Raw genomic sequence first — 18,808 nt, forward strand, 5'->3', positions numbered from 1 at the left:
TGGCAGCATCCCTATTCAGTCCTTATCCTCTGTGCTCTTGTCCCAGGTCTTTTTTGGGTCTTCCTTTAGCAAACCTGCTCTCGATGTTCACATCTCTCACTGTCTGCTCGCGGTTGTCATCTTCCATCTTGTCAATATGCCCAAATCATTTATCTGTATATAACTTGATGTTACCTTTTTGTCACTGAACCATGCAGATGATTTCCTGACAAGAAAATACCAGTTTAGCTCCAAATACCAGTTTAGTTCTTTATATCAACTGACTTGTATGTCATTAGTCTACTCTGCCCCTTAACCATGAATTGTGCATATACTGTACTTTATTTTATCCCACCCCGTGGTGCACAAAAAATGGAAAAAATATATATATATATATATATATATATTTTTTTATAAACTCGAAGATAAACATCAAGGGCATCATCTGGTGGGGAAAAAGAAAAACTCTATCTTTGTTAGCGCCATGTGTAAGTTTGCATACGGGTGTAATGAATTTTTTTTTTTTTTTACCAGGGCATCATCTGGTGGGGGGGGGGGGATCTCTCTCTCTCTCTCTCCATCTTTGTGTAGCGCTATGTGTAAGTTTGCGTAGGGGTGGAGTAGTTTGTGGTGATGCATTGCCACTGTAAAGTTAGCACAGCCTGAGCTGTGGCTTGCAATGCGATGCTTCCCAGCCTGAGCTGTGGCTTGCAATGCAATGCTTCCCAGCCTGAGCTGTGGCTCGCAGTCCACGTGTTAAACTATCTAAGGCCACGTGAACACCAGTTGCTTGCTGGTGCAAACAGTTGTGGGCAGGAATTTTGTATCATCTAATACTATGGCAGTAGCCATGTGTCTGTGTGTGTATTTTGGGCAGCCAAAACTACACATTCAAATTGCACAAAAATTGCACAAAAATCGTTAAAAATTCGCCAATGTGAAAAAACTTGGTCTCATCACGATTGAAAAACTTTTACCATATTTAATGAATGCTCAAATTTTGACCAAAAAAACACCACTTCCAGTGCTCAGTCGGTTGCCGTGGCCGAGTGGTTAATATCTTGGACTTGCGTGCGGACAACTTGGGTTCCATTCCCGAAGCTGCAAATAACACGATCAATTGGTTAGCTGCAAAAAATCCAAGTGACAACGTTAGACTAAAACAGCACATAAACGGACCATCATGGGCCCTTTGATGTCGCCTTGACGTCTGATAGCGACAGCGTTAGACTAGAACAGTACATAAACGTACTCAGATTACCTGAAATGATCGCAACACGCACACAAAGTGTGAGGAAACGAGTGAGAAGCACGAGAAAGCAAGCATACAGCATGAGAGCCCTCCGCAGCAGCAAGTGCGAGAGGACCCGAAGGGCCCACGAGCACTTGTTGTAACCTATAGATGTTCTTGCCTATACCCATCTGCATCCAGTCAGGTCAGTTGTACAAGTAATGGTGATGCAGAACTCCCAAGTGCACCTTCCAGCGCCAGCAAGCATTTGATGTCAATGCAGTTATAAACTGTCATACATAAGGCATGTTAACTGATTGTGTTTCATTTTGTTTCATTTTTGAAGGCACCAACATGCTTGCATGCATCGGCTTTGGTCACTTGATGGTGGCTGTCTGTGCTGCTCGATCTCTGGCAGCTTACTTATTCAGTCCCATATCTCTGAGGTGACACTCAGACCATGTTTCAGGTGTTTTTCAGTCTACTGCTCCCAGCCCTGCCCCCAGCATTAACACTTCTCACTTTCTACACCCAGTTGTCATCCCTCATCCTCTCCACAGGCCCAAACCACCTCAGTCTACCTCTCCTCATCATAACACAATACACTCCAGTCCCATCCTACCCCTCAACTCTTCTATCATAAACCTAGCTCTCATAAACCTGGACCTCACATTCAGGGATGCACTGCACATCCACCTAATCATTGTCATTTCTGTATGTTTGGGCCTGTGAATATCCTCTTCCTTTACTGCCCAGTTCTCACCGCCATACACCAGTACGCTGCTAATATATGCTGCATACAAAGATCCCCTAGCATGGAGGGAGAGCCCTCTCAGTGTCAGTAAAGGCAACAATTCCCTGAACTTCTTCCAAGCACTCCTCACTCTAGCCCCAGAGCTAGCTCCAGTTCCACCTCCAGCACATAATATGTCTCCCAAATAACAAAACTCTTCTACACACTCAAGAGACTCACCTGGCAATCTCCACCTGCCCTCCCCGACACACCACACACATGAATTCAGCATTATCTCGCAGTCTACCACTAATACCACTGTTACCACAGCATCTTTTATGCACCCACTTATCATGACACTGCACAAGATGGAATTACTTCCTATGCCCTTGTGGCAAATTGCACATGGCCACTCTCCCACTTCTTTGACAGTACCGCCACCAGCCCTAGATACCATCATTTTTGTTTTATCTGCATTTACTCTTAAGCCCTTATACCCCATACCATCCCTCCAGCTCATTCTTTACATTAGTTGTTTAAAAGCTTCAGTTTGCAATTGTTGTTCGAGTAGTGTTGACACATGCCTGGAAATGTCACGTACATGGAAGCATTTAAGAGTTATTGATAATTTAAGTTCACTCATCTTAAATGTCAGGACTAACTTGCCTGGCCCCAGGTACCTGTGCTCCTATGGGGCGACATAGGATTGGATGATGAATGGATGGATGTTGCTGATCGTGATGGATATACCAGTTTTTATTAGAAAATTGTTAGCATAATCTGGATAACCAGCTTGAAGAGAAATACACTTCAGACTGAAGTAAAAGCATTATGGAACTGTTAATGTCATTCGCTTGTATGTTCGATATTTTTATGTATTATCTTTGACATCCTGGAGCAATACTCATTTGAGATGGTGATGCCTTAAATAAGTTTGCTAAATATTGGCAGGTATAATTATTCCCTTGTACAAAGGAAAAGGGGAAAAAGAAGTGTGTGGTAATCATAGGGGCATTTGTCTTCTTAGTATAATGGGAAAAGTGTATGGTAGGATACTTATTGACAGAGTTAGAGAAAGAACAGAGAAATTAGTTGGAGAAGAACAGGGAGGCTTTAGGAAGGGAAGAGGTTGTGTAAATCAGATTCTCATTCTTAGATCTTTAGTGGAAAAGTTTCTAGAGAAGGGAAAGAAGTTGTATGCGGCTTTCATGGATTTGGAGAAAGCATATGACAAGGTGGATTGACAAGGATTGTGGAAAGTGTTAAGAATATATGGAGTAGATGGGAAGTTGTTGAATGCTGTGAAGAGTATGTACGATGGTGCGAAGGCTGCAGTGCGTGTGGATGGTGAACTAAGTGAATTTTTCTCTTTGAAAGTTGGGTTGAAACAGGGATGTGTCATGTCTCCATGGTTGTTCAATCTGTACATGGATGGGGTAATAAAAGAGGTACAAGGTAGGGTAGTGGATGTTGGAGTGGCCCTGGTGAGAGAGGATAGTGTTTGGAAACTCCCTGTACTGTTGTTTGCAGATGATACTGTGTTGTTGAGTGAAGACGAATGGGAGCTGCAAGGCTTGGCGGATGAGTTTGGGAGAGTGTGTAAGAAACGGAATCTAAAGGTGAATGTAGGGAAGAGTAAAGTGATGGTCTTTGAGAGAGGTGAAGTCAGTGAATGTACAGCGAGGTTGGATGGTGAGGAATTGGAAAATGTGAGTACGTTTAAGTACTTGGGTAGTGTGATGAGTAAGGATGGAGGTTTGGAGGGTGAAGTGCTTGAAAGGGTACAGCAGGGAAGAAAGGTTGCTGGTTCTTTGAAAGCAGTGATAAGAAACAGGGAAGTGAGCATGGAAGTGAAAAAGTTACTACATGACAGTATTGTGATACCAACTCTAACGTATGGAAGTGAAGCTTGGACGTTGTTGGAAGGACACAAGTCAAGAGTGAGAGCAGTGGAAATGAGTTATTTAAGATGAACCTGTGGAGTCACATGAAGAGACAGGCTGACGAATGAAGATATAAGGGAACGTTGTGGTGTGGATGTGGATGTGATAGGAAACGTTATGAGGAACACACTGAGGTGGTTTGGCCATGTGGAGAGGATGGAGGGTGAAAGACTGACGAAGAGAGTGTATGTGAGTGAGGTGGAGGGGGGAAGAGGGAGGGGGAGGCCGAGGATGAGATGGAGGGATGGGGTGGAGAGATTTATGAGAGAGGGGGGTGTGAGTTGGGAGCAGGGCAGTGAAATGGCGGGGGACAGGGTGACTTGGAGGCGATTTGTTTGTGGCCACCCCAAATGGGATTGAGGCATCTGGCAGTAGATAGATAGATAGACCATAAGTTGGTACAGTGAAAGTAAATACAGTACTTTCATTTATGTTTAAAACTTTAATATGTAATTTATTATTAAATTTTGAAATTTTTTCATAAAATGCCATAATCTTATTTTTTAATGAAATGTTACTGATAGATAACAGTACATGTATTACCTACTGTAAAGTCTTGCCTTTCAGGTTACTCAACACTAAATATTTGTAAGTATTGTTTCTCTAGCCATTATTATTTCAGAGTGAGTTGAGAGCAGCTAGTGCCAAGACTCGCTACTTAAGTCTGCCAAGGAGCCCCTTCGTGATGTTAATCTTGTTCCTCTTGTTCCCTTGTAGCTATCGGCCGGGTAGTCTAGATGTCAGTTTTATTAGGGCCGAGTTGGCTCTGACTGCTGACGAAGATTGGGAGAAATTTGAGGGCAGCATGAACCTGGTCTATACTGATGCAACCAAGACAAAACTCGACTGCAAAAAATCTGTTGTGGACGTGCCAGCAACATAAGCGGAACTGTGAAGCTAGCAAGTGTGTGTGAAAAGTAGCTAAAATTTTTGCCAGTTTGAAAAATTTTAGCAAGTAAGGATGCTTGTCATAGTGTGTATGTATGTGTGATGAGTAATTCAAGCAAGAGCTTGAATTGTTCGATTTGAGGACTGTGTTCCTTTTGGCCATATAGAAGATTGAAGATAGTTTTTGATGGACTGCAGAACAGATCGTAGAGGAAACATTAATTTTGTCATCCTTTGAAAATTTAGAAGTCTTTTGATACGAATGACAGTATATTTGGGAACTTTTGAAGTTATGAGAAGATAGGAAACTAGTGACAATTGATCAAGTTAACAAATACACACACCATAAAGAAGCAAATTACTTGAAGTTTTGCGGTGATCTCCAGGTCGACTGAAAACATACCGAAGTGAATCGAGCTCCTTGGGCTGTACTAGACGGTGCACTACTCACTCTTGATTGTGCATCAGCACTTGTTCAGGACTTCTCTTTGTATGCTGGATGTTGGTTAAGGGAAGGTTCTTGCAATCTTTTTCCCTAGATATACGTACATGAGGGAGAGGGACCTCCCTGCTTGCACACACCCTTTTTCATCATTGAGCATGTAGGATTCTTTCCATCATATGTCAACCAGATTGCAGTGTAGCAAGTTAGTGGCAAGATGGCATTTGAGTATACATGAGGTTAGTGTAGATATATCCACTTCATTCATCCATCCATCCATACATCTGTCTGTCAGTGTATCCAGCAGGCAGCTCCATCTTCAGTTGTCATTGGATTCAGCAAGTGGCAGTATTTGGGTGAAGGAAAGATGCAAGTACCTGGACACAAGCAGAGGTTAGGGGATTCTTCACGACGCCTCAGGATCATCGTCATCTGTTAAATCATTAGGTCTTCACGACAACTCAGGATCATCAAGGAAGTTAAGATGTTACATGGAGACTTACTGTAAATTGTTCTATACCAGTTACAGGTACAGTACATCAAAATATTCATCATCCTCAGCAGTCATGTTTTCATGAAGATTAGTTTTGAGGCAACAGCTACTCTTTAATGGTTGCCATCCAACCATGGCGAATTATCATCAGAGCCTCATAATATCATTCCTGTTTCTTTTCTTATCTTTTCTGTGGTGGTAGTGCTCCTGCTATTGCAGTCCCAAGTGGCAAGATTCTTGTGGATGCAAATCACTGAAGTTCAGTGAAGCTTTATCAAGGGTAAGAACATTAACACAAGTTGAAATTTTAATGACTGTATAAACAGTGATGGTGAAGCACCCTTTATTGAAATGAGTGACAAGAGTATTGTTATTTTTGTTTTTGTTTTTTTATTTATGAACATCTGAAATTGCTATCCTTGACTCCAGTTTTAATTTGGAGAGAAGTAAAGTTCCAAAGGGAGGTGTTGACTTTACAAGTGAGAGGAGAATGCAGTGGGAAACGGTACCGGTGAAAACTTCGTCTCCGTGGAAACTTTGTGTCCTGCAGCCAGCCCTCGCAACTTGTTTTAGGGGCAGGCTTTGTATGATAGGGACTGTGATTTTCTACTTCCTAGGCTTATAAAAACAAGTTATTTCAACCTTCAACAGCAGTAGTAGCAGCAGCTTGAGATTGAATTGCTGTAGGCAAGAGCAGCAGTTCATCTTCTCCTGGCAGTGCTCATCAGTGTTCATCGGTTCCAGTTCTCGGTGTTCCAGCGTTCATCAGTTCCAGTTCTCAGTGTTCCTGGTTCTGTCCGTATCTCTAGTCCCAGTCCCATCTGACAAGACTTACAGTAAGTTTCAACATGGCGCCAGGGAGATTCTACCAGTTCGTCCATCAACACTTCAGCGGTCCAGGGGTCAGTACAGTACTGGTGGCAGAGCGGCTTCACACTTCACAGCCACAGCACTTTGTTTTCTCACCTGTCACTTATTTTCTTACCTATTTAAATTCCTAGAAGTTCTCACACCTTTTCATCTGCCTTCATGTTTGCAGCAACTTGATGGCAGAAGTACACTGAAGACATTTTGGTGACAGTAATGGAAATCGATTTTTTTTCCACAGGAGTTATCATCAGCAGTGATGAATTGTACAAAGTACTTTAATTTTCATGAACTATCATGAATATTTTTCTTGATTTATGTATTTAGTTCAGAATACTAATTAACTTATGTCATTTATATATAGTATGTCTTTATAAAATGTTGACAAAAGACCACTGTTGTAGATAGCAATCACAATTATTGTATGGCTTTGGTTAATATATTTTTAAAGTTATGCATTTTTTGAATAACCTCACTTAATTTTTAAGATTATTTAATGGGTGAAGTTAGGACAAAAAAGGTTCTTCGATTCGTTTTCTTCTGTAACCACTATTATAACTAAGTTGTAGATACCACAGTATTCTCAAAGTCACAGCAGTATGAGATATAGATATGCTAATTGGCCTCGTGCTGCATATAATTATGATCTTATTCCTGTTGTTTTGGTCCTAGGATCGTCTTAACTTGAACCTGGTGGACAGCAGACCAAAGTTGACTTCCTCTTGCAGTCTGTCCTTCTCTTCATGGGTATTAGGGATGAGTTGAAAAAATGGGAGAAATGGAGTTCCCCCGAGCTAAGCCCTGTATTGGACTATATAGCCCCGCTAGGGTTACAGGAGGGAGCTACCCCTCCCGGCACGGCAGCCCGGGCGAGGCTCGAACTTGCAATCCCCCGATTACAAGAGGGATGAGTTGAGGGATGACTGTATAACCAGGCAATGTCATTTCATGGTTATATTGATGCCACCACATGATGGGGTCTCTCCAGCATTAGTTTTATTCTTGCTATTGCCTGATGGTATGATGCAGATTGCGATAGACTTTTTTGAAATATAGTGTTTAGATAATGCCTTCACTAACTCCTTCATTACAAGAGGTCTCCCATAAACTTAAATCTCTGTTTGGTAGCTGGAATATGGTGAAAAGCAGTAATTGGGTAAGAGGGTTAAATGTACTGGCAAATTACGTATTGAAAACTTACTTTTGGTAACTTTGTGAGCTGACTAAACTCCTCTGTTAGTAGTTGAAATTAAATGGTGTACAAAATTCTCCAGTCTTAGTATGCAACATCCAGTGCATGCCAGCATGTAGAGCCTATATAAACAATACGATTTAACCCATAACTGGCTAAGTGTACCCTTCACTACAAGTAAGCAGCTACTTCTGTTTGGGTGTCCAACAGGAACAGTACAACAGAGGTAGTACATACATTATGTACGGATTCGGCACCCCTTTGTGGTAGACAGTGCCCTACCAGAGTTAGACCTGGGTCCCTTCCAGTGAGGAGGTTTGCCCTTAGGTTCACTAACAAGCGTATGCTCAGTCACCTCCCTTACGGGCCCCATTGCCCCCTTTCAGCATTATAATGACATGCACATGCTGTGTCGGCTGTCAGCTTTGTTGGGTAGAGTCTCCCATTCACTAAGGGACCTCCAGACCACCCTTAAAGGATCATGACTCAGAAATAGAGGCATATAACGTTGATTACATGACCCTCGACGAAAACAGCAGTGGGTCATATGTGATGTGGGTATTTCCTGCTTCACTAACGTATGTATGTATGCACCTGTGTATATCTTGTACGCATCAGTGTACGTTTACTTACGTATGCACCGGTTTACGCCTTACGCACGCACCTGTGTACTACATATACAGTATATGCACCAGTGTACCCACTTACATACACACCTGTGTGTGCACTTACATACGCACCTGTGAACACACTTGCAAACGCCTGTGTATGTATGCAGCTAGATACATACATTTATGCATGTATGTTCACCTGAAGAAAGTTCCGCTTTATACACTTGCCAGCCAGTTCGGATCTTTATGCGTGAGACAACCACTAGTGAAGCAGTAGCCGGACACTCAAATGTCTGGTACCACTGTGTGAGAGGGGAGAGATAAAGGGAGGAGGAAGGCTGGCGGAGCTGATAGTTCCCAGAGCCATAGAGTAAGAAGAGTTTGGCCAACTCGGTTTCAGACCTCACCTCACGCGCTCACCTGTGATTGGCCGAGAACCGGTCACGTTACATATGGGCGCCATATTGCATCCTCACCTCACCTCCTCACGTCCCTGACTGCCATAAGAAAGCACAGAGATCAAGGGGCACGTTACACTTTCTATGGCCATGTCACCTGCAATATACCTATATTTGACCACGAGATGGTAAACTGTGCAGCCTGGCGATGTTCCAAACTCACAGATATGGGTAAGATACTGTACAGGTTTCCTAGAGATCCTACAAGCAGAAAAGAATGGGAAATTAAAGTCGGCCAGACAGACTGGACACCACACAACAATTCCTATTTGTGTTAAGTAAATCTGTTCTCATTCTCTAATCTTTTTGTTCATCCGCCTGTGTATCTGTCTCTTTAAGATTCATGTCCGTTCTAACTATTGCTGTAGACTGAAACGTACTAAACTTATTGGATAGGCTGATACTTACTTATTAGTTACTTATTTGTTTTCAGTTCGGTTTCATGTAAAGTAAGGGGGATATATATATATATATATATATATATATATATATATATATATATATATATATATATGTGTGTGTGTGTGTGTGTGTGTGTGTGTGTGTGTGTGCAGGGCATTAGGAAGAAATAGTTGAGGAGATTATTCACTGTAAGGCTTCATATCTACACCAAAAAACAATTGCAAAATTGAGGCTCATCGCTGTAAGTCTGGAGGTGAGTTAGGAAGCAAAAGCATGGCTGTAAGATTCGCTGTAATGAAGTATAAGTAAAAACTCTTCAACGTACACTACTTTACGGCTGTAGGTTATAGTATGTCCTGTACATAAATATTTTTACTCCGTATATAGATAAGTGTTATAATAATGTATAAACGAAGTGGTGGAAAGAAAATGAAAACATTCAAGGACCTAGCAGCTTTTGTAAAGGATTTTCAAGCTATAGGCTAACAATGATATTCATACCTGTTAGGCGGGTATAGGGGAGGCCTTGGTTGGGTTTTCATTTTCTTTCCTCCTTAAAATGCCCGCGACCGGACCTTCCGCCCCGCCACCCCCCACACCACCACCGGGCCACCACCACCCCACCACCCGAGGAGGAGATAACGGTCAGGTTAGTGACCCGGGACAAGAGGGTCATCCAACCACCACTGACCTGGGCCCCTTCTTCCCGCAACTACCTCAACACCAGGTGAGCCCAGACCTGCAACAAGTTACACGGCGGGCTAACCATCGACAGCAGTGGGGTGGGACTGATACGTCAGTCCCTAGTAGTCTTGTGGTGACGACCACAACTTCACCCCAACGGGACAGGAGGTCCCTAGGTGAGCCACGGGGTGTTTCCACCTACTGCCACCGCGAGCCACGAGGAAGTCCCTTCCTCTGCCGCAGTAACTCAGGTGAGCCACGAGGGGCTTGTCTCCTCTGGCACAGTGGGCCACGAGGGCGTAATACCCTCTGCCACTACCAGGACAGGAGGTCCTTTGACGAGGGAAGAGAGCCCTCTATAACAAATAGGGCAGGAGGCCCAATAGTGGATTGTACGGGGCTCACGCCCCTAGCCACTCTAAGGGTAAGAGACCCTCACACACCGCCACAAGTGGGTCCCAGGACCGATCAACCTGGTGCCACGGCAATCACAAAGACAAGAGGGAGAGTCGCCTCTGTGCTACCCTCCATAAGTGTAAAGGAGACCACGGCCTCCGTGTGTCCTCTCGAGCCAGCTAACTCCTGCAGGAGTAGCCGGACACCACCCGGGGGAGTTACCTCTAAAGTGTCACCTGAACAGAGGCCTGGTCCCAGTCGGGACCTACCTCCTACCCCCGGGAAATTCTTGTCTTCCCCAGGTACCAACGGGAGACGAGGCCGCAGCCCACACCTGACGGCGCATTCCCCGGTAGACTTCCACAGTCCTCGGACCCCTAGGCGAGCCCGGCAACCCGTCAACGCCGACCTCCCCCTGCCGCAGACCCTACGACGTCAGGCCCGTCTGCTACACCTGTTTGGCCCCAGTCCCTAGGGCCGACGCAGACAGGCCTCCCTTCACAGTGACCAGAGGAGGACCTAAAACAGGTCGAGACCCCAGGCAAGAGGGTCTCCCTGCACCGTGACCAGAGGAGGACCTACAACAGGTCGAGACCCCAGGCAAGAGGGTCTCCCTGCACCGTGACCAGAGTGAGGACCTACACCTTACAGTGACAAAGTGATATCGCCCCAGAAACTCAGGCAAGAATAGTGACTTCCTCTTCCCTGTAGTGATCCAGTGACAGAGTGAACCAGTGGGATTATACCAAAGAGTGTCCGTAAATACCATCCCCCAACAAAGTCTATAAGTTCTGGGTTCATCCGAACAGTGCACTCCCAAAGTCCAATCTAGAGTAGTCTCCCCTCCCCTTGCCAGTGTATGCGCGGGCGAGAGTCGCCGCGCCGAGCATAAACAGTGAACTCTAGTGCTCTACCTCCCTTGTTAATTTATAGTAATAATCCCTCCTCGGCTCCTCAAGCCCCGACATCTCCATTGCCCCGACACGCTAAGACCATTTGGACTTTGATACAAGTGAATCCCATCCCCCCTACGGACTCTTAATCTGTTATAAACCATAATTAAGGAGTGTGTGAATATCCCATATTACAATAACGTAACTCTGTATGTTTGTATCCTCTGTTTATGATACCATTTTATGTGATATTGTTAAGGTGTTGTAATTAAGGTAATATATGTGTTAAAGGTGGACTGCCTAGTTTTTATGTCCTGTTCCCTTGTTAGTGCATTACGTCCGGTCCGGAAAAAGGACCCCGTTCAGTAGCTAGTGTCTTTAGTACGAGGAGTCGGCCTAAAAACACTCAGCATAACACTCCTGTTATTTTACATTAAAAACGTCATAATCATCAGCCATATATGTATGTAATTTTTTTTTTTTTTTCACCGGGTCGGTCAGGATCACTTGATGGTCGTGATCGTCAGCTTTTACCCTCCCGGAAGGGAGCTGAGAGCTCATATAGTCCGATCTAAGGGCAAGGCTGTGACCTTCACACAAGCACACACCCGTCCCCTTGCTCAAGGGGGACAGTAACCACCCACTTCGTCAGTGAAACTTTTCGCAACCTGAGCGAGGCGCGAACTCCCTTCCACCAGTTACCCTAGATAGATAGATGGGTAGATATATACATGTATACTTATATAAATATAAAAGACCTGTACCGAATTAAAAGGTAAGGGGGTTGATATTTGTACTTTTAGTATTGTTTTCATACGCCCGGTCGATGACGTTTAGATGCAAGATGGCGCCCAGTACAGCGGTTGGCCAAACTCTTCCAACTCTATGGCTCTGATAGTTCCTACCCCTCCATCCCCATCCTTCTCACACAGTTGCCAGATAGTTGAATGTTGGCTACTGCTTCGCTACCACTTGTCTCACATTTACTGTTCCGCAGTGGTAAGCGAGTGTATAACGCGGGTGTAGGCTACTTTTGCAAGTATTTATGTATGCTCCGTATGTATCTACCAACATACAGACATTTACATTACACATATCACACGTTTGTACTTGTCTGCATGCGTACATACCTATGTACTTATATAGGTACTTTTGTACAGGTTCTTACTAACTCACCATCCACTCACACAATGTAGTGTTGCTCTCGGGTGACTGCCCTTTCCTCTTCTTTCTTCATTCCTCTTATTCCTCTTTCCTCTTTCTTCTGTCTGCGAGTAACTGTACACTGAGTTACAAACCAATTGGTTTCCAGCTGTACAGCAGGAAACCATTTATTACACCGTGGCAACCATACCAAACAGTGGGGCCTATGGTGGTTTAGTGGGTAATTAAGGCACTCCAACCGGATTGAGCCTGTGTATGTTTATATCCAAGGGGTGGCTGGGGTTTATTGCTCATGTAATGCCGCTCAGGGATGAGTAAGGCTGTTGACTCATTTTAAATGTCAGAACCAACTTGCCCAGTCCCGGGTTCCTAGCTTATCGTGAGGCAATGCTGGATTGGGTGATGATCTTACTAACGTACATGCATATGTACATACTTAAAACATACGTTGTTACATATGTACGTAATGTTATAAGTACGTCCGTGCCTACTTGTATAAGTTTGTAAATGCTTAGGTACGGTAAGTTATTTTCCCCGTCCAATGATGTTATATGCTTCTCTGGTGATAGGTTATCTTGTATGGTCACTCTTAGATCTCTATCATTCCATGCGTTCCTGATCCTGTTTCTTCCCTTTTAATATTGGTAACTGGGGGATAGAATGGATGTGGAAGATGTGCAGATTGTCCTGAGAGGAAGGTAGAGTCCGGACTGTGCCTCTGGTGCGTATGCGCGAGTTTATTGGAGAAATGTTAAGAGGTAAAACTTACAAACTAATAAATTACAGGTAAGACGATGGCTGTCATGTCGAAAATCGATGTTAAGAATGAATAATGATCGGGACTTCATATATATATATATATATATATATATATATATATATATATATATATATATATATATATATATATATATATATGGGATCAGCTACAATATCCAACAATCATAATAGCATTTATGCAAAGAGAATTTGTGAATAACATTTAAGAAGCGAGTCTGCCATCGTAACTCATGAAATAGCACAAATTAAAAAAATCATTCATATTGGTTATGAGTTTTCTAAGCAGTATTTTATTATTCTCAAGGATATATGCCATTACTATATCTCACAGTTTAACAAGGGAATAAAAATAATCCACAAATATTACATGCATGGTAACTGGGAAGGACTGCAAGTTCCCCGTTACGGCACCGATACGAAGGCTACGTCCCTGCCGCACGTACCACTACTACTACTCCACAGGCTTCAAAAATGATTATGGAGGGCAGGGATATATTAGCATTTAAAATACACACCTCCGCCGCCGCCGGACCAACCACCCCGCCACCCCCTACCGCACTGCCAACTCCCAGCCCCACCACCACCCCAGGAGGACGCCACGGCAGGTCAGGGCAGGGTAAGACTGACCCGGAGCGAGAAGGGCGCCGAGGCGCCCGTACCTTGAGTCCCTCTTCCACGGAACCGACCCAACAACAACCACGCAGGAAGAAGAGATGACACTGCGAGCGGGGCAGCCTTCACCAGGTTTGGGGTGGGACTGCTCCAGAAACAGTCCCAAACAACACCGCGGATATGACCATCGTATGTACCGGGGAGGGAGCGGCCATCATACGCTCCTCAGTTGTTTCCCCCTGTAACACCGCCACAACGGCCATCGTACGCCCTTCAGTTACCGACCCATCTGGAGACGGCCTTGGTGGAGTGGCTATTGAACGCACACCGACAGGCAAAGGAAGGAGAAGTGGAACCGCGAACACTGCCATCGTACGTGTCAGGAAGGGAGCAGCCAACGTACGCCCCTCATCCACTTTCTCCTCCTCCCACGGGAGTAACACCGCCACAACGGCCATCGTACGTGTGGGGGAAGGAGTGGCCACTATGCCCTTCAGTTACTTCCCGTCGGGCAGGCAGAGCCGCGGTAACGGCCATCGTACGTACCGGGGAGGGAGCGGCCATCGTACGCCCCTCATCTGCCTCTTACTCCTTCGGGAGCAGCACTGCCACTACGGCCATCGTACGTGTGGGGGAAGGAGCGGCCACCGTACGCCCTTCAGCTGCTGCCTTTAGGAGCTGCGGAACCACCAACACGGCCATCATACGTGTGAGGGAAGGAGCAGCCATCGTACGCCCTTCATCTGCAGTTCCTAGGGTTCTCCAGGAGGGGAAGGTCCCTTGCGCGGCCGGCCCACTACCTCTCGGCTGCGCGGGACGCCCTTCTCTCTCTCTGTCCAGGTGTGGTTCCCCAGAGGTGCTGCCGTTCCTAGAGTGGTGGTGTGGTCCTGTTCCAGTCCTGCGGCTGACCCCTGGACGACCCCGGCCCCTGACGGACGCCCCACGGAAGAGGTGCCGCAGCTCACTCCTGACGGCGCCCCGCCTTACAGGCGACCGCAGCATCCGGACCTCCAGAGCCAGTCAGCAGGCCCCAGAGCAGGGCCATCCGGGCCCCACTCCCCCACGGCCCTCCACCGGGAGTAAGAGGCATGCAGGCCGGACTCCTGGAGTTATTTGGCCCCAGCCCCGAGGGCCACCTACCAGGTCAAGGCCCCCGGACGGAAGGGCCTTCCTGCACCCCCCTGACGAAGCAGGCCCAGGCAATGACGCCCCTGCTGATGATCCACTGCCTCCTGCAGGAGGGTTCCTCGAGAGGGCCCCCTCCCACGCCCGGGTGCCACCTCCGTTAGCCCAGGGAACAGGCTTCAGTGGCGACTTCAACGCATCTCGCCTGTCATGTATAAGTGTAAGCTTCAGAGACCGTGATAAAAGTGACAGTGAAACAGTGAGGAAGATAATATAAAGTAACGCATTATCTCAGTGAACACGAAGGCAGTAAACAAGGGTCAGTGAACATATATAGTAAAGTGACTGAATGTAAAGAAACTCCAGCGGTGGCAAAAGAACGAGAAAACCTCTATTACTGTGTCGCCGCGGCTAAGTGACAATTCCTGGTGACGTGCCGCGTGCTATAGCAAGTGTATGCAAACATAAGCCAACCAGACCGTTGTTTCAATCATATATTGTGCATCCTGTCCAAAACACTAATTGACAGGTATTCACTGTTTATAATACCGATGCCATATTCTAGTAATTACCAACATATATATATGAATTCTGCCCTTGACATTCTTGTGTGTACAGGGTATTGTGTGTTAGTAAACCCGCTCTGTCTTCCTGTTCATGCCATATCCAGTGTCTCTGTTCTTATATTGTAAGGTGTATTAAACTAATGCAATAGATGTGTTAAGGTGTACTGCCTAGTTTTTATGCCCTGTTCTTCTGTTGGTGCTTTATTTCCGGTCCGGAAAGAGGACCCCGCTCAGTCGCAGGCGTTTTTAGGACGAGAGGTCGAACTAAAAACACCCCACATAACAGCATTATCTAGGGAAAAAGTGGCTGTTACATCCCATGAGTTTGTTTGGGACTACTTGGAAAGATACTTACGCCTTCACTGGAATACTAGGCCCAGTAGAATGGGCGGAACAAGATCGAGGTCTTGGGGTGGAACATCCTTCTTTATAGTATCATTTGCTATTTATCACATATAATTTAACTACATCACATGTAGTAAAATGCCTTTCTTTAAATCCACATTTTACTTTTGTCCTCCAAACCTTATCATCATCACCCGGACCTCCTTTCCCACCCTAAGGCAGGGTGAAGAGTAGTGATGTCCACACAGCCCAAATTTGCCCAATCCAATGGGCCACACTTCCATTCACTCATCTTCCAAGCCCCTGGAATCCTGGCTCCATCGGATACGCCAAAAACATTCACCACAATTTGTAGCTTCACATAATCGTATCCAACTGAGTCAATCCAGCCGCTCTCACGTTAAAAAAGGGTGCCAAATCACAAAGCATGCACTTCTCCTCACAACATTCATCCAGCCAGCTCAATCTCTTGTCAGTTCCCTAGCTTAACCGACTTCCAAACCTCTCTTCCTCACACATTCATCAATCATACCTCTCCACCTTCTCCTTGGCCTACCTCGCCTCCTCCCTCCTTCAAATTCGCTCAGATATACCTTGTTCACCACTCTATTGTTATCTATTCTCTCCACATGACCATACCATCTCAGTACACTATCTTCGATTCTGGTGACCATTGACTTCCTCACTCCACATCTTTCACGAATTACGATTGTCGTATCTTATACACCCTCTGTACTCCACATACATTCCTCAACAGTCCCATCTCCACTGCTCTTGCTCTTGACTTTTCATTTTCATGCCACACCATAGTCTCACATCCATATGTTAAAGTTGGCACTAACACTCCTTCATGTAAGCCTCATGCAGCTGCAACACTCAAGCCTCTGTTTCTTATTATGGCCTTCATTGCATCAGCTACTTTTCTTCCTTATGTCACTCTACTTTCCACTTCTTTTGCACATTTTCCAGTCTCTCTCCATTCACTGTAACATTGCCCTGGGAGTCACCTTCGCTCTCAATAACCATCACTTTACTTTTTTCTACATTTACTCTCAAGGCCCGACACTCAGACATCAGCAAAACTCTGCACCAGCCTACCAAGTTCTTGCCTGGTACTTGCAAGCAGTACTGCATCATCAGCATACAACAAATTTGAGATATTCCTTCAGTCACCATTCATTACCAAAGCCATCCCTCTCTCCATTACTCGTGTTTTTACTTCTCTCATCACCCCATCCACATACAGTATCTATTGAACAACCATGGTGACATCACACAACCTTGTAACATGCCCACACCGATCATGAAACATTCACTTAGATGCTCATTAACCCTTACACATGCTTCACTATCAAAAACTCTTGATGGCACCTCGCAGCTTCCCATCTACATCGTACATGCGCAAAACTTTCCACAGTCCTTCTCTGTCCACTTTGACATATGCATTTTCCAGATCCATGAATGCTATAAACACCTTATGGTCCTTCTCACAAGCCTTCGCTGCTACCTGTCTCACTGCAAATATTTGATCCACACATCCTCTGCCACTCCTAAAGCCACCCTGTTCATCATTCACTAGGACTTCTGATATCTCTCTTACTTTATAATAATTCTTAGGAGAAATACACTGAGGTGGTTTGGACATGTGGAGAGAATGGAGAATGAAAGACTGACTAAGAGGGTGTATGTAGGTGAGGTGGAGGGAGGGAGAGGGAGGGGTAGACTGAGGATGAGGTGGAGGGATGGAGTTGAGAGGTATATGAGGAAGGGGGGGGTGAGTTGGGGGGAGGGGAGTCAAATGGTGGGTGACAGAGTGACTTGGAGGCGTTTTGTCTGTGGCCACCCTTTGCAGGATTAGGGCGTCGGGCTATAGATAGATAGACCTTCCTTACCACACTCAATAGACTTATGCCACAATAACTCTTGCACTCACTTTGCTCACCTTTATATTTGCACAAGGGTACATTCACAACCTTTTTCCATTCTGCAGGCACAGTTTCACTCATCCATGCCTTCTTATATATCTCCAACATGCACTTCATTCCACTGTCTCCACTACACTTAAGCATCTCTGCATACACCTCATCAACCCCAGCTGCTTTCCCATTTTTCAGCCGCTTCACAGCACTCTTCACCTGTGCGAGCGTCACGTCTCCTGGCACTGCATTCCTTCTCTGCACACCCCCAAAACCAGTCATGTTTACAGCTGCTCTGCTCTATCTATTTCCATTCATCAGGCTTTCAAAATATTCTCTCCATTTGGTGCTTAGTTCATTCCCATGGGTTAATAATCTACCACCTACATCCTTCACACAATCACATTTCTCTCTGCTTTCACTTCTATATTTCCGCACCTTTCCAGAATAACCTCCTATTTGCAGAGTAGTTCACATTCATTTTTCCTTCCTAGATCATCATTTACCACCTTTTTTTTCCCTCTTCACTAGTCTCTTTACATGCTTTTTGCTGTCATTATTTTCAGTTCTTATTTCAACTGAACCCCTGTCCTGTAACCACTTTAGCCACTTCTTCCTCTTTTCCTCCACCGCTCTCTTAACCTCCTCATCCCACCATGGCATACCTTTCTTCTTTGTTGTTACTCTTGCCACACCACACACTGCTTTAGCATCCTAACTAAGCATTTCCTATATGTATTCCATAGGCTGTCCAGATCCATTTAATTCCAATTCACTGATCCTAACTCCTCCTCTACTTTGATCCTGTAATCATCTACCATTTCTTTGATCCTTTGCTTCTCAACTTTCAGTCTTTCTCCCTGACTGCTCCTCTCTCTCCTGATCCACCTCACTCCTCTCAGCTTGATCTTGCATACCACAATCATATGATCTGACAGACCTCCACATTGTCCTCTCATGGCCCTCGTATCAGCAACCATTCCCATCATCAACCTCTCTACGAGCACGTAATCAATCAGGCTTAAACATAGGTTTAAATAATAGTTCATCTAATTTTTTATCTTATTAAAAAAGTAACATTATGCTGT

The 18,808-nt window shown here is 45.1% G+C and overlaps 1 protein-coding gene across 1 annotated transcript in view; it reads left to right on the forward strand.

Moving 5' to 3' along the window:
* LOC145414250 (leukocyte receptor cluster member 8 homolog) overlaps positions 1-7,000 on the forward strand; it is an 89,475-nt gene extending 82,475 nt beyond the window's left edge. Inside the window, exon 11 of the mRNA XM_080283851.1 lies at positions 4,604-7,000. Coding sequence (XP_080139977.1) covers positions 4,604-4,769 — 166 coding nt within the window. The 3' untranslated portion in view covers positions 4,770-7,000. The remainder of the gene's footprint in view (positions 1-4,603) is intronic.
* The last annotated feature ends 11,808 nt before the right edge of the window (positions 7,001-18,808 follow it).

The sequence above is a fragment of the Coenobita brevimanus genome, chromosome 13 (assembly GCF_032717465.1).
Source record: "Coenobita brevimanus isolate Jiangsu-jjx chromosome 13, ASM3271746v2, whole genome shotgun sequence".
NCBI lineage: Eukaryota > Metazoa > Arthropoda > Malacostraca > Decapoda > Coenobitidae > Coenobita > Coenobita brevimanus.